Source organism: Phyllobates terribilis, unplaced genomic scaffold (assembly GCF_046119375.1).
Source record: "Phyllobates terribilis strain yellow unplaced genomic scaffold, ASM4611937v1 Scaffold_3__8_contigs__length_932513732, whole genome shotgun sequence".
NCBI lineage: Eukaryota > Metazoa > Chordata > Amphibia > Anura > Dendrobatidae > Phyllobates > Phyllobates terribilis.
Genome location: NW_027362763.1, coordinates 644,193,898 through 644,210,282, shown reverse-complemented (window position 1 = coordinate 644,210,282; position 16,385 = coordinate 644,193,898). Strand labels below are relative to the sequence as shown.

The window sequence follows — 16,385 nt, the reverse complement described above, 5'->3', positions numbered from 1 at the left end:
AGAGTCAGAGGGGTCGCACTCCAAAGAGGCAGCTCGAGACCTGGTCCCCCTCCTACCTCTGGCCGTTTTCCTGTTACCCTTTTTCTTTTTCTGTGACCACTCCCCCTCTCCCTCATCTAGACTGTCACCAGAAGAGGGTTCCTGGGAAGACGTGGCGTCCTCTCGCTCTTCCCTTTCAAGTCTCTTGACTTCCTCGCTCAATTCACTGTCTTTAGGATCCTCAGCTGCAAGTGAAGTACCTGGGTCAGAGTTTAGGGACATTACTCCCTGCCCCCTGTCCCCACGGCGCTTCTCCTGCCGCCTGATGGTGGATGGCGGCAGCTTGCTCCTCACCGGATCCCTGCCTCCCCCGCCCCTACTGGTCCCTTCACCGGCAAGATTAGTCCCGGCTTGCGCCTGTCCCACACTCGCCGCTTTCAGGACCGCATTGGCGAAGGAACGCGGACAGCGACTGAACGGGTGACCGAGGTCACCACACAAGTTACACCTAATCCTGCGACAGGCAGCAGCAAGATGACCGAGGTCCCCACACAGTGCGCATTTCTGGGTGGTACACTGCGCACTGAAGTGTGTGGGGCTACTGCACCTGTGACAGACCTTAGGCTGCCCCCGGTAGAAAATCAAGATCCTATCCCTCCCCAAAAAGGTTGAGGAGGGGATATGGGTAACAGTGTTTCCCGAAACCTTCAATCTCACCATGAAGGTCCAGGCCCCTGACCAGATACCATGGTCATCCAGATTCTTTTCGGGAATATTGGTGACCTCTCCGTATCTACTCACCCAGGTGGTAATGTCCATACAGGAAAGCGACTCGTTACTAGTCAGAACGGTCACTTTCCTGACTGAATCTTGGCGAGTTATTGCCAGGGGAAAGAGACCATGCCATTCGGGGCGACTCCGAGCCAGCTCATGGCGAGACCAGAAAAGCTCAAGGCCCTCCGGTCTCACGAAGCTGACATCGAAGTAGGAGGTCCCATAGGGATGGATCAAGGCAAAGATGTCATATGCCGCAAAGCCCATCCCCAGCAGGAGCTCAACCACCTTCGACCTATCAGTACAGGCATCCTTGCTTACCCACTGGAGACGGACCACGTTCCTACGGTTACTTCTCTGCCCCGTTGTCGGCAGAGACCAGACAGTCTCTGCCCCTCTATCTCGGAAGGCTGAAAGACCATGTCTCTCTATCCAGAAAGACAGATCAACCTCCCTCCCCTCTACAGTGATGGAGCTCTCCCCTCTCCTCAGGGCGTCCAGGAGCTGCTGTTGCAAGTCACCATCCCCAGGGCCACCAGACGAGGGCGCACTACTACCCCCAGCACTGACAGCTTCTGAATAGCTTTGGGCTGAAGCCCCCGCCAATGCTGGGGGGGCAGCGGGACCAGCACCTACTTCCCCCCCACCAACACCAGTGCTGCTCCCACCATTCACTCCAGTACTATTCACACCATTCGCAGGACCATTACTCCCATCGTTCACTCCACTACTACTCACACCATTCGCAGGACCATTACTCCCACCATTCATTACACCACTACCCCCAACATTTGCTACACCACAACTCCCACCATTCCCACAACTCCCAGCATTCATTCCACCACTACCCCCACCATTTGCTACATCATCATTCACTGCACCACTACCCCCACCATTTGCTGCATCATCATTCACTGTACCACTAATTCCACCATTCCTACTACTCTCATCATCTGCTCCACCATTACTCTCACCATCTGCTCCACCATTACTCCCATCATTCACTGCACCACTATTTCCATTCCCTTTACTTGTCACCCCATTACCTCTGCTGTTCTCTGCACCTTCCACAGTCACCTCCATTCCTTCCTCCCTTGTGTCTGGTGTCTCTGCACTCACACCTGCTGGGCCGGGGGAGGGGAGCACTTCCAGAGACTCCTTTCCCTGCAGCACCACACCCGTTTCCCTTTGGTTGCTGCTGGCTTTCTGCAGGTCGTCTGCTGGAGCGCCCCGCCCCCCTACTGCAGCATTTTGGTCCTTGTTCTGGCCAGACTGTTTTCTCGGCACCTCTGCCCGCCCTGCACCCACAGACTTTGGGGTCTTAGTGTCCTTTTTGGGCGCTGGGGCACACTGCCCCCCTGTCGCAGCAGTGTGCCCAGTGTTCTTTGCTGATGTGTTTTTCACATCCTTCCCTGCCCCCCCAGCCCCGGTGATAACCGGCTTAGCCGCAGAGGGCAGGGTGGGAAACTCCACAGAACTCCCTATGTCCGGCGCTGTGAGTACCTCCACAGCCTCGCCCCCTGCACTGTTCCCCGCACAGATGGCAGCATCGCCGGACGTCCGCCTCCTCTCCCCACCTTGCCTCTGCCTCGAGCCCACTGCAGAGCCCGTGCCTTTAGGTTTGGTGGGGTTTAAACAGAAGGTGGGAGGTGCAACATCAGACATTGGTACATACTTATAACTCACCACCTCCTGTGCAGCTCCTCCGGTCTTCTTCTTCTTCCTCTTCCCTGTCTCCTCCACTGGTTTGTCCTCACCGAAGGAAAACCGCGTCAGGTCCACTGGAGACTCCAGCAGTCGGATCTCCCTCAGCAGTCCTCCTTCCTCCTCCTCCCCCGACACTCCAGCCTCTGCTGTGGGAGTCCTCTGCCCTGCAGGGAGACCACTTGAGCTCCAGCTCTGCCCCTCACTGGCTCCAGCAACTGAGACTCCAGCCACCTCTTCATCCTCCTCCTCCTCTTCACTAAGGACGCCGGCTGGCGGTTCTCCTGAGGTGTTTATCCCCTTCATTTCTGAGAACCGCCGCTGGTTCTTAAACCTCTCCAGGAAGGGACCTGCGCTTTTCTCAATCCCCTCCCGGAGGAGCACTAACCTGACCACCTCGTCTCTGAGGGCTTTAACCCTCTGGGAGGTCGCGGGTCTCTCCTTGTTGGACGCCCGGGTGTTCAGGACCCGGGCCTCCCTCAGCTCCTCTTTCAGCTGGGTTAGTGCTTTGCCGGCGTCCTCGTACTCTCGCAACGTGGCGACCACTCGGGAGGAGAAGGAACTTGTGGACTCGCTGGAGCTCATCTCCCCCCAGGATCTTGCTGGGCTCTTGTTCCTGGGGCCTGGGGTGCCCCGGTCTCCCTCTCTGGGCTGGCGGTGAACAGTCTCGGGGTTGGAGCAGGTGGATGTATTCTTCCTCACCCTTCCCGATCTCCTCACTCCCTCCTGGGCCGGTTGTTGAGGCTCCTTCTCCCCCGCCGGCATAGACCGGGGGATAGGAGGCTGGGAAGCCATGCCGGCCTCCCAGTAAGCCTGCCTCTCCCTGGGGAGAAGAGAGGCAGACGACGACCCTCCTCCTGGAAGTGCTTGAGCTCAGGAGGCAGGTGCTACTCTCAGCACCACTCCTCCTGTCCTGTGTGTATACACTGCACAGTACCACTCCTCCTGTCCTGTATATATACACTGCACATTACCACTCCTCCTGTCCTGTATATATACACTGCACAGTACCACTCCTCCTATCCTGTATATATACACTGCACAGTACTGCTCCTCCTGTCCTGTATATATACACTGCACAGTGCCACTCCTCCTGTTCTGTGTATATACACTGCATAGTACCACTCCTCCTGTCCTGTATATATACACTGCACAGTGCCACTCCTCCTGTTCTGTGTATATACACTGCATAGTACCACTCCTCCTGTCCTGTATATATACACTGCACAGTACCACTCCTCCTGTATATATACACTGCACAGTACCACTCCTCCTGTCCTGTATATATACACTGCACAGTGCCACTCCTCCTGTTCTGTGTATATACACTGCATAGTACCACTCCTCCTGTCCTGTATATATACACTGCACAGTACCACTCCTCCTGTATATATACACTGCACAGTACCACTCCTCCTGTCCTGTATATATACACTGCACAGTACCACTCCTCCTGTCCTGTATATATACACTGCACAGTACCACTCCTCCTGTCCTGTATATATACACTGCATAGTACCACTCCTCCTGTCCTGTATATATACACTGCACAGTACCACTCCTCCTGTATATATACACTGCACAGTACCACTCCTCCTGTCCTGTATATATACACTGCACAGTACCACTCCTCCTGTCCTATATATATACACTGCACAGTACCCCTCCTCCTGTCCTGTATATATACACTGCACAGTACCACTCCTCCTGTATATATACACTGCACAGTACCACTCCTCCTGTCCTGTATATATACACTGTACAGTACCACTCCTCCTGTCCTGTATATATACACTGCACAGTACCACTCCTCCTGTTTATATACACTGCACAGTACCACTCCTCCTGTCCTGTATATATACACTGCACAGTACCACTCCTCCTGTATATATACACTGCACAGTACCACTTCTCCTGTCCTGTATATATACACTGCACAGTACCACTCCTCCTGTCCTGTATATATACACTGCACAGTACCCCTCCTCCTGTCCTGTATATATACACTGCACAGTACCCCTCCTCCTGTCCTGTATATATACACTGCACAGTACCACTCCTCCTGTGTATATATACACTGCACAGTACCACTCCTCCTGTATATATACACTGCACAGTACCACTCCTCCTGTATATATACACTGCACAGTACCACTCCTCCTGTATATATACACTGCACAGTACCACTCCTCCTTTATATATACACTGCACAGTACCACTCCTCCTGTATATATACACTGCACAGTACCACTCCTCCTGTATATATACACTGCACAGTACCACTCCTCCTGTGTATATATACACTGCACAGTACCACTCCTCCTGTGTATATATACACTGCACAGTACCACTCCTCCTGTATATATACACTGCACAGTACCACTCCTCCTGTATATATACACTGCACAGTACCACTCCTCCTGTATATATACACTGCACAGTACCACTCCTCCTGTCCTGTATATATACACTGCACAGTACCACTCCTCCTGTCCTGTATATATACACTGCACAGTACCACTCCTCCTGTATATATACACTGCACAGTACCACTCCTCCTGTGTATATATACACTGCACAGTACCACTCCTCCTGTATATATACACTGCACAGTACCACTCCTCCTGTATATATACACTGCACAGTACCACTCCTCCTGTATATATACACTGCACAGTACCACTCCTCCTGTCCTGTATATATACACTGCACAGTACCACTCCTCCTGTATATATACACTGCACAGTACCACTCCTCCTGTCCTGTATATATACACCGCACAGTACCGCTCCTCCTGTATATATACCCTGCACAGTACCACTCCTCCTGTATATATACACTGCACAGTACCACTCCTCCTGTCCTGTATATATACACTGCACAGTACCACTCCTCCTGTATATATACACTGCACAGTACCACTCCTCCTGTATATATACACTGCACAGTACCACTCCTCCTGTATATATACACTGCACAGTACCACCCTCCTGTCCTGTATATATACACTGCACAGTACCACTCCTCCTGTATATATACACTGCACAGTACCACTCCTCCTGTATATATACACTGCACAGTACCACTCCTCCTGTATATATACACCGCACAGTACCACCCTCCTGTATATATACAGTACATGACAGAACAATAATACATTACAGGACACCGAACATAAGAACAAAACAAGACGACAAATCACAGAAAATAAATCCCCCCAGGAATATATACATATACAAGAAATGACTATTATAAAACCTATAAAACCCCCGGCCCAGCTTCATTCATACTACTATATACAATCCCACACAACACTCACACCGTCCTATATACACATAAAACACCGTCCTATATACAAGATTATATACAATAAAACACTAAACCTAATATAACGTATATACAACCGGGAACTAACACTAACCTACTGGTCCCACTGCCTGACCTTAGTCACCCCCTTACCGCACCTCATTCACACCACAGAAAACCAAAAATAACAAGATATACAATAGTGACATGAACAATTTTAAACCTTTTTTTTTTTTTTGTATATATTTTTTTTATTTTTTTTATTTTGTAATTTTTAATATATATATAAAACACAGACCTACACTAACTATCCCGCCACCCCTGATCCAGCTCTGGCCACAAAGTTCAGGATTACTCCGAGCTAGGATCAGGCCCCAAAGTTTTTCCCCAGGCGGGGCCTGGACCAGGCCAGATCAGTCCTCTTATCACCGCTGATGAAGAAATCCCCCCAAATCCCCCACCCAACCTAACTAAAACCCCCTATTATACATTATAATACAATATATACAGAACACAACCTACACACTCACCATCCAAGGCTCAAGTTCGATGCCGGCAAACCTTCTATCCAGGAGACAGAAATACAAAACAAAAATCTAGGGTGGAAAGACATCAGCCCTCCACCAGGATATAGGAGTACTACCGGACTAAGGCACCCTGAAGGAAAAGCCCCTCCAGAGACGGGCCGCCCTCCGGGCACCCAGTCCTTCATACTCCAGAGAACGTACCTTCACCAGGTCACCTAGGATGTTCCTACAGACTTCATCTACATGGAGGATTTTACTCTGCGTCGAGACTAAAACTCGTGCGTTCCACGTGAAATACCTCACCACTGCGCTGACTATGAATAAAGTGTCTCGGTCCCTTCTCCCAAGGTCTCCGAACGCTCCATAGGCCCACCCGGCGTAGGACAGAGTAGCCAGCCGCGGCCAACCAATGGAAGCCCCCATCCTGTTGTACACCTCTGTATTAAAGGGACAATGAAGCAGGAAGTGCTCCATGCTTTCCAGCACGTTAGCACAAGCCTCACGGGGGCAATTCCTGTCCTCGGAGCTCCTGAACTTCAAATTGTCCCTCACATACAACTTACCATGGAAGCAGCGCCAAGTCAAGTCCCAGTACTTCTCGGGGATCCTGCTAGAATTTAACAAACTCAACCGAACCTCCAGATCCCGACTTGGGCAGTCCTTGAGGGCCAATGGACTCTGAAAATGAGAAAGCAAGACCCTCATATCGAGGAGTTTCCTCGGGAGGGACCTCACCTCCCACATTCCCAGACCCCACCGGCGGATCATTTTCAGAACCGGGGTAACATAAGCCGGGAGATGCCCGTGTGGTGTGCGAAGATCCTTCAATCTTCCCCCTGTCTCCCATTCCTGGAAGAAAGGCTGAAACCATCCCTTGCAGGAGAATACCCACGGAGGAGCCCTCTCTTTCCAGAGGTTTACCACGTTCACTTTCAAGAAGGTGTTCACTAGGAACACCACGGGGTTCACCATATTCAAACCCCCTAGTCTCCTCGTGCGGTAAGTGACCTCCCGCTTGACTAGGTTCAGTCTGTTCCCCCATAACATCTGGAAGAACAGACTGTAGACCCGTGTCCAGAGAGGCTCTGGCAAGACACAGACGCTGCCCAGGTAGATTAGCAAGGGGAGCAGGAAAGCTTTGCACAGGCCAACCCTTTCCCTCAGGGTCAAAGACCAACCCCTCCATTGGTCCACTCTTTGGGTGACACCTTTGATTCTGCCTTCCCAGTTTTTTGTGGGGTAATCACCCTGGCCGAATTCGATGCCCAGGACTTTGGCATGTTCTTGGGGTTCGGGGAGGGTGTCCGGAAGATCAAACCCGGGATCTCCGCCTCCCAGCCAGAGACTCTCACACTTATCCTGGTTGACCTTGGACCCGGATGCCTCCGAGTAGCGTTCCACTTCTGACATCACCACCACTGCCTCCTCTTGCGAAGAAACAAAGACGGTGACATCGTCCGCGTAGGCCACCACCCTCAGGATAGCCTCCGGCGCCGCCCCGCCCATCCGCACCCCCGCCAACGGTCCACAATCGATCCTTCTGAGGAAGGGATCGATCGCAAACGCGTAAAGCAAAGGGCTAAGAGGACAGCCCTGACGGACACCGGATCCTACCCCGAAAGGTCGTCCAATCCACCCATTCACCAGAGGGAAAGTCTCAGCCCCTGCATACAAGGTCTTAAGCCAGTCCACAAACCCTCCAGGCAGACCATACCTCAAAAGAGTGGACCAGAGGTACTCGTGGTTAACCCGATCAAAGGCTTTTGCCTGATCCAGGGTCAGCAAGAACCCCTTCCAGAGGCCCGCCCTGCCTTGCTCCACGGCCTCTCGGACACCTAGAACAGCACTAAAAGTGCTACGGCCAGGAACGCAACAGTGCTGAACCTCCGAAAGGAGCCGGGGTGCAAACTTCACCAGCCTGTTGAAAAGTATCTTAGCCAAAATCTTCCTGACCACATTGAGAAGTGCTATGGGATGCCAGTTCTCAATGCGTGACGGATCCTTACCCTTTGACAAAATGATCAAAGCTGACCTCCTTAATGATCTCGGCAGAGTGCCCGAGGAGAGACACTCGTTAAACACCTGAGTCAAGAGGGGGACCAAAGAGTCCCTAAAGGTCCTAAAGAACTCGGATGTTAAGCCATCCGGACCTGGCGACTTTTTGGGCCTGAGCCCATCGATCGCCAGTCTCACTTCCTCTTCTTTGATCGCTTCTGCCAAATCGCCCAGCGAGAGGTCAGCCCCTGGCTCAGGAACGGATTCAGCCAGGAAAGCCGACATCCCGTCACGATCAAGCTCCCTCCTTCCCAAGAGGTGCGAGTAGTAGGAACTGACGACCTCCAAGATCCCTGATCTGGACCTTCTCAGGGACCCCGTACTGTCCACCAGCCCCGTCACTATCTTACTATTCACTGACATCTTACAGTTTCTGTAAGGGTCGGGCGAGCAGTACTTCCCGTAGTCCCTCTCGAAAACCAAAGATGCGTGCCTATCGTACTGACACCTCTTCAGCAAGGACTTCACTCTGGAGATCTCCTCGCGGCTACCTCCAGTCGAGACAAGATGCTCGAGTTTCCTCCTCAGGCTCTGATACAGGCGATCCCTGTTCAGGCTTCTGAGGTTCGAGAGCTGCCGGAAGAATCTCGCCACCCGATGTTTGAACATCTTCCACCACTCTGACTTAGTGTTACTTAGGCCCAGCAATGGTACCTGGCTCTGAAAGAATTCCTCAAAAGACCGTCTCACAGCTTCTTCCTCAAGGAGTGACGAATTCAGCTTCCAGTAGCCTCTTCCCATCCGAGGAGTCTCTGTAACGTTCAGAGAAAACATAATCAAACAGTGATCGGAGAACTCCACCTCCACAACCGACAACGGTGAAGAGACGGCCTCCTCCTTCAAATAAAACCTGTCTAGCCTAGACCTGCACTGACTACCTCTAAAAAAGGTGAATCCCGTGTCGCCCAGGTTGTGCCGGATGTGGACATCCACCAGGCGAGCCTCACTCACTATCCTGTTTAACGCGACGCAGTCATAAGCCAGCCGGTCTCTGGAACCTCCTCTATCACAGGATCTCGTGACATTGTTGAAATCCCCTCCGAAGACCACCTGCCGACTCGAAAATAAAAAAGGTTTGATCTTCAGGAAGAGACATTTGCGGTCCCACTTGGACTGGGAACCATAGATGTTAATGAGCCGAAGCTCTTGTCCCCCCATGGAGACATCTAGGATCAAGCATCTCCCCATTTCTAATTCGATCACTCGTCTGCATTCAACCGCTGCGGTCTTAAAAAGGACCGCCACCCCGCTATACGGCTCGGCCGCAAGAGACCAGTAGGAGGGCCCATGCCTCCACTCCCGCCTTGCTTTATGCAAGGTTGATATATCGGTCAACCTGGTCTCCTGCAAAAACAAAATGTCGGCGTCAAGTTGGCCGAGAAAATGAAAGGCCGTGTACCTTGCCGCATCTGACTTTATGCTGCAAACATTAATAGTTGCCAGCGTTAACGGGGTGGGTGCCGCCATCATGATTGATTGAATTAGATAGCCTTTTTCTTCCCACCACTGACAGTCCCAACCTCTTCCTCCGATAATGACGGGTTTTTAGTGCGCTTAAGACAAACAGACTCGTCCATTCTCTCCTTACATACATTCTTGCCCTCCTCTGGTGGTCCTGGGTTAGTCGTCTCCCCAGAGGGCTTTGTATTTGCCCCCCGAGAGGAAGACCCAGCCATCTCCTGAGCCCCAACCACCTTGTCCGCAACCTCCGGCCCCGGGTCCCCACTTCCCCCCTCCAGAGGGAGGTCCTGGAGAGCCCCGAACCGGTTGGAGAGATCCACCAGAGGGGGGGCGGCTGAACCCTCCAATGGCGCTTGGATCACGGCCAGAGAGTCAGAGGGGTCGCACTCCAAAGAGGCAGCTCGAGACCTGGTCCCCCTCCTACCTCTGGCCGTTTTTCTGTTACCCTTTTTCTTTTTCTGTGACCACTCCCCCTCTCCCTCATCTAGACTGTCACCAGAAGAGGGTTCCTGGGAAGACGTGGCGTCCTCTCGCTCTTCCCTTTCAAGTCTCTTGACTTCCTTGCTCAATTCACTGTCTTTAGGATCCTCAGCTGCAAGTGAAGTACCTGGGTCAGAGTTTAGGGACATTACTCCCTGCCCCCTGTCCCCACGGCGCTTCTCCTGCCGCCTGATGGTGGATGGCGGCAGCTTGCTCCTCACCGGTTCCCTGCCTCTCCCGCCCCTACTGGTCCCTTCACCGGCAAGATTAGTTCCAGCTTTCGCCTGTCCCGCACTCGCCGCTTTCAGGACCGCATTGGCGAAGGAACGCGGACAGCGACTGAACGGGTGACCGAGGTCACCACACAAGTTACACCTAATCCTGCGAGAGGCAGCAGCAAGATGACCGAGGTCCCCACACAGTGCGCATTTCTGGGTGGTACACTGCGCACTGAAGTGTGTGGGACTACCGCACCTGTGACAGACCTTAGGCTGCCCCCGGTAGAAAATCAAGATCCTATCCCTCCCCAAAAAGGTTGAGGAGGGGATATGGGTAACAGTGTTTCCCGAAACCTTCAATCTCACCATGAAGGTCCAGGCCCCTGACCAGATACCATGGTCATCCAGATTCTTTTCGGGAATATTGGTGACCTCTCCGTATCGACTCACCCAGGTGGTAATGTCCATACAGGAAAGCGACTTGTTACTAGTCAAAACGGTCACTTTCCTGACTGAATCTTGGCGGGTTATTGCCAGGGGAAAGAGACCATGCCATTCGGGGCGACTCCGAGCCAGCTCATGGCGAGACCAGAAAAGCTCAAGGCCCTCCGGTCTCACGAAGCTGACATCGAAGTAGGAGGTCCCGTAGGGATGGATCAAGGCAAAGATGTCATATGCCGCAAAGCCCATCCCCAGCAGGAGCTCAACCACCTTCGACCTATCAGGACAGGCATCCTTGCTTACCCACTGGAGACGGACCACGTTCCTACGGTTACTCCTCTGCCCCGTTGTCGGCAGAGACCAGACAGTCTCTGCCCCTCTATCTCGGAAGGCTGAAAGACCATGTCTCTCTATCCAGAAAGACAGATCAACCTCCCTCCCCTCTACAGTGATGGAGCTCTCCCCTCTCCTCAGGGCGTCCAGGAGCTGCTGTTGCAAGTCACCATCCCCAGGGCCACCAGACAAGGGCGCACTACTACCCCCAGCACTGACAGCTCCTGAATAGCTTTGGGCTGAAGCCCCCGCCAATGCTGGGGGGGCAGCGGGACCAGCGCCTACTTCCCCCCCACCAACACCAGTGCTGCTCCCACCATTCACTCCAGTACTATTCACACCATTCGCAGGACCATTACTCCCACCATTCATTACACCACTACCCCCAACATTTGCTACACCACAACTCCCACCATTCCCACAACTCCCAGCATTCATTCCACCACTACCCCCACCATTTGCTGCATCATCATTCACTGCACCACTACCCCCACCATTTGCTGCATCATCATTCACTGTACCACTAATTCCACCATTCCTACTACTCTCATCATCTGCTCCACCATTACTCTCACCATCTGCTCCACCATTACTCCCATCATTCACTGCACCACTATTTCCATTCCCTTTACTTGTCACCCCATTACCTCTGCTGTTCTCTGCACCTTCCACAGTCACCTCCATTCCTTCCTCCCTTGTGTCTGGTGTCTCTGCACTCACACCTGCTGGGCCGGGGGAGGGGAGCACTCCCAGAGACTCCTTTCCCTGCAGCACCACACCCGTTTCCCTTTGGTTGCTGTTGGCTTTCTGCAGGTCGTCTCCTGGAGCGCCCCGCCCCCCTACTGCAGCATTTTGGTCCTTGTTCTGGCCAGACTGTTTTCTCGGCATCTCTGCCCGCCCTGCACCCACAGACTTTGGGGTCTTAGTGTCCTTTTTGGGCGCTGGGGCACACTGCCCCCCTGTCGCAGCAGTGTGCCCAGTGTTCTTTGCAGATGTGTTTTTCACATCCTTCCCTGCCCCCCCGTCCCCGGTGAAAACCGGCTTAGCCGCAGAGGGCAGGGTGGGAAACTCCACAGAACTTCCTATGTCCGGCGCTGTGAGTACCTCCACAGCCTCGCCCCCTGCACTGTTCCCCGCACAGATGGCAGAATCGCCGGACGTCCTCCTCCTCTCCCCACCTTGCCTCTGCCTCGAGCCCACTGCAGAGCCCGTGCCTTTAGGTTTGGTGGGGTTTAAACAGAAGGTGGGAGGTGCAACATCAGACATTGGTACATACTTATAACTCACCACCTCCTGTGCAGCTCCTCCGGTCTTCCTCTTCCTCCTCTTGGTCTCCTCCACTGGTTTGTCCTCACCGAAGGAAAACCGCGTCAAGTCCACTGGAGACTCCAGCAGTCGGATCTCCCTCAGCAGTCCTCCTTCCTCCTCCTCCCCCGACACTTCAGCCTCTGCTGTCTGAGTCCTTTGCCCTGCAGGGAGACCACTTGAGCTCCGGCTCTGCCCCTCACTGGCTCCAGCAACTGAGACTCCAGTCACCTCTTCATCCTCCTCCTCCTCTTCACTAAGGACGCCGGCTGGCGGTTCTCCTGAGGTGTTTATCCCCTTCATTTCTGAGAACCGCCGCTGGTTCTTAAACCTCTCCAGGAAGGGACCTGCGCTTTTCTCAATCCCCTCCCGGAGGAGCACTAACCTGACCACCTCGTCTCTGAGGGCTTTAAACCTCTGGGAGGTCGCGGGTCTTTCCTTGTTGGACGCCCGGGTGTTCAGGACCCGGGCCTCCCTCAGCTCCTCTTTCAGCTGGGTTAGTGCTTTGCCGGCGTCCTCGTACTCTCGCAACGTGGCGACCACTCGGGAGGAGAAGGAACTTGTGGACTCGCTGGAGCTCATCTCCCCCCAGGATCTTGCTGGGCTCTTGTTCCTGGGGCCTGGGGTGCCCCGGTCTCCCTCTCTGGGCGGGCGGTGAACAGTCTCGGGGTTGGAGCAGGTGGATGTATTCTTCCTCACCCTTCCCGATCTCCTCACTCCCTCCTGGGCCGGTTGTTGAGGCTCCTTCTCCCCCGCCGGCATAGACCGGGGGATAGGAGGCTGGGAAGCCATGCCGGCCTCCCAGTAGGCCTGCCTCTCCCTGGGGAGAAGAGAGGCAGACGACGACCCTCCTCCGGGAAGTGCTTGAGCTCAGGAGGCAGGTGCTACTCTCAGCACCATTCCTCCTGTCCTGTATATATACACTGCACAGTACCACTCCTCCTGTCCTGTATATACACACTGCACAGTACCACTCCTCCTGTCCTGTATATATACACTGCACAGTACCACTCCTCCTGTCCTGTATATATACACTGCACAGTACCACTCCTCCTGTATATATACACTGCACAGTACCACTCCTCCTGTCCTGTATATATACACTGCACAGTACCACTCCTCCTGTCCTGTATATATACACTGCACAGTACCACTCCTCCTGTCCTGTATATATACACTGCACAGTACCTCTCCTCCTGTTCTGTATATATACACTGCACAGTACCACTCCTCCTGTATACAGTACAGACCAAAAGTTTGGACACACCTTATTTAAAGATTTTTCTGTATTTTCATGACTATGAAAATTGTACATTCACACTGAAGGCATCAAAACTATGAATTACCACATGTGGAATTATATACTTAACAGAAAAGTGTGAAACAACTGAAAATATGTCTTATATTCTAGGTTCTTCACAGTAGCCACCTTTTGCTTTGATGACTGCTTTGCACACTCTTGGCATTCTCTTGATGAGCTTCAAGAGGTAGTCACCGGAAATGGTCTTCCAACAATCTTGAAGGAGTTCCCAGAGATGCTTAGCACTTGTTGGCCCTTTTGCCTTCACTCTGCGGTCCAGCTCACCCCAAACCATCTCGATTGGGTTCAGGTCTGGTGACTGTGGAGGCCAGGTCATCTGGCGTAGCCCCCCATCACTCTCCTTCTTGGTCAAATAGCCCTTACACAGCCTGGAGGTGTGTTTGGGGTCATTGTCCTGTTGGAAAATAAATGATGGTCCAACTAAATGCAAACCGGATGGAATAGCATGCCGCTGCAAGATGCTGTGGTAGCCATGCTGGTTCAGTATGCCTTCAATTTTGAATAAATCCCCAACAATGTCACCAGCAAAGCCCCCCCACACCATCACACCTCCTCCTCCATGCTTCACGGTGGGAACCAGGCATGTAGAGTCCATCCGTTCACCTTTTCTGCGTCGCACAAAGACACGGTGGTTGGAACCAAAGATCTCAAATTTGGACTCATCAGACCAAAGCACAGATTTCCACTGGTCTAATGTCCATTCCTTGTGTTCTTTAGCCCAAACAAGTCTCTTCTGCTTGTTGCCTGTCCTTAGCAGTGGTTTCCTAGCAGCTATTTTACCATGAAGGCCTGCTGCACAAAGTCTCCTCTTAACAGTTGTTGTAGAGATGTGTCTGCTGCTAGAACTCTGTGTGGCATTGACCTGGTCTCTAATCTGAGCTGCTGGTAACCTGCGATTTCTGAGGCTGGTGACGCGGATAAACTTATCCTCAGAAGCAGAGGTGACTCTTGGTCTTCCTTTCCTGGGGCGGTCCTCATGTGAGCCTGTTTCTTAGTAGTGCTTGATGGTTTCTGCAACTGCCCTTGGGGACACTTTCAAAGTTTGCCCAATTTTTCAGACTGACTGACCTTCATTTCTTAAAGTAATGATGGCCACTCATTTTTCTTTACTTAGCTGCTTTTTTCTTGCCATAATACAAATTCTAACAGTCTATTCAGTAGGACTATCAGCTGTGTATCCACCAGACTTCTGCACAACACAACTGATGGTCCCAACCCCATTTATAAGGCAAGAAATCCCACTTATTAAACCTGACAGGGCACACCTGTGAAGTGAAAACCATTTCCGGTGACTACCTCTTGAAGCTCATCAAGAGAATGCCAAGAGTGTACAAAGCAGTCATCAAAGCAAAAGGTGGCTACTTTGAAGAACCTAGAATATAAGACATATTTTCAGTTGTTTCACACTTTTTTGTTAAGTATATAATTCCACATGTGGTAATTCATAGTTTTGATGCCTTCAGTGTGAATGTACAATTTTCATAGTCATGAAAGTACAGAAAAATCTTTAAATGAGAAGGTGTGTCCAAACTTTTGGTCTGTACTGTACCCTGCACAGTACCACTCCTCCTGTCCTGTATATATTGCAATGCAGCGGCTTGTAGCATTACTGTATGGTCCAGGATGTGTTTTGGGCTGACCATGTACCTTCCCCCTCAGGTGACTGGTCACATGACTGTGATATAGTGCAGGTCCTGTATACACAGAATGTCTGATCACATGACTGTGACATCAGCACAGGTCCTGTGGGTGTGTACTACAGGATATATAAACCCTGGTAGTCTTGACACAGTGTGGGTGTGTAAGGCTTGAGGCCTGTTCCCGTGTGGGACACCGCTAGAGAGTGAGGCCTATTGAAGCCCGGTGAAGCCTGAAAGGCGGTGGCTGGATCCTTAGCAGTGTACGCGATCCCAGTAGCCTTGGAGGGCCAGCGGCTTGGGAGACAAGAGCCTGAAAGGCAGAGACGGGATGTTGGCTGTGTAAACATACCAGTAGCCTTGGATGGTACGAGGGCTGGAGACCCCCACCTGGGAAGCCTAAAAGCCACAGGAGTGGCAGAATAAACCTGAAGCAGCTAAAAACCCGCCAAAGGTAAAAAACACTACGTTATATGGACATTTATGTTGTTGCCTAGCTGAGGGCTGTAACTGGAGCCAAGTGGACGTGTCTGTCGCTGGAAAGGCTCCCGAATGTTATGTGTGTAATATGCCGGTCTGCCACTAAGATGGACTGTGTGATAAGCAGTTATGAAGGGCAATAAACTGCTGAAGTGTGGAAACTGAAAAACGTGGCTGGTGTGCTTAATTGACCCGGTGCAGCGAGTATCCTCCAGTATGATGACTAGCGCTGCCTTACATGTGGTTGGAGAATGGGGGCAACCGCAGCCCGGTTGCTAGGGGCAACGGCAGCCTTGTTGCTAGAGGTAACGGCATTGAACAACGAGTGTGGATGCAAGCATCTTGCTGTGGCTCGGCGGGGTCA

The 16,385-nt window shown here is 52.2% G+C and overlaps 1 protein-coding gene across 1 annotated transcript in view; it reads right to left on the bottom strand.

The window, feature by feature from the left end:
• CAPN11 (calpain 11) overlaps positions 1-1,883 on the bottom strand; it is a 50,444-nt gene extending 48,561 nt beyond the window's left edge. Inside the window, exon 1 of the mRNA XM_073671602.1 lies at positions 1,800-1,883. Coding sequence (XP_073527703.1) covers positions 1,800-1,836 — 37 coding nt within the window. The 5' untranslated portion in view covers positions 1,837-1,883. The remainder of the gene's footprint in view (positions 1-1,799) is intronic.
• Between the last annotated feature and the right edge of the window lie 14,502 nt (positions 1,884-16,385).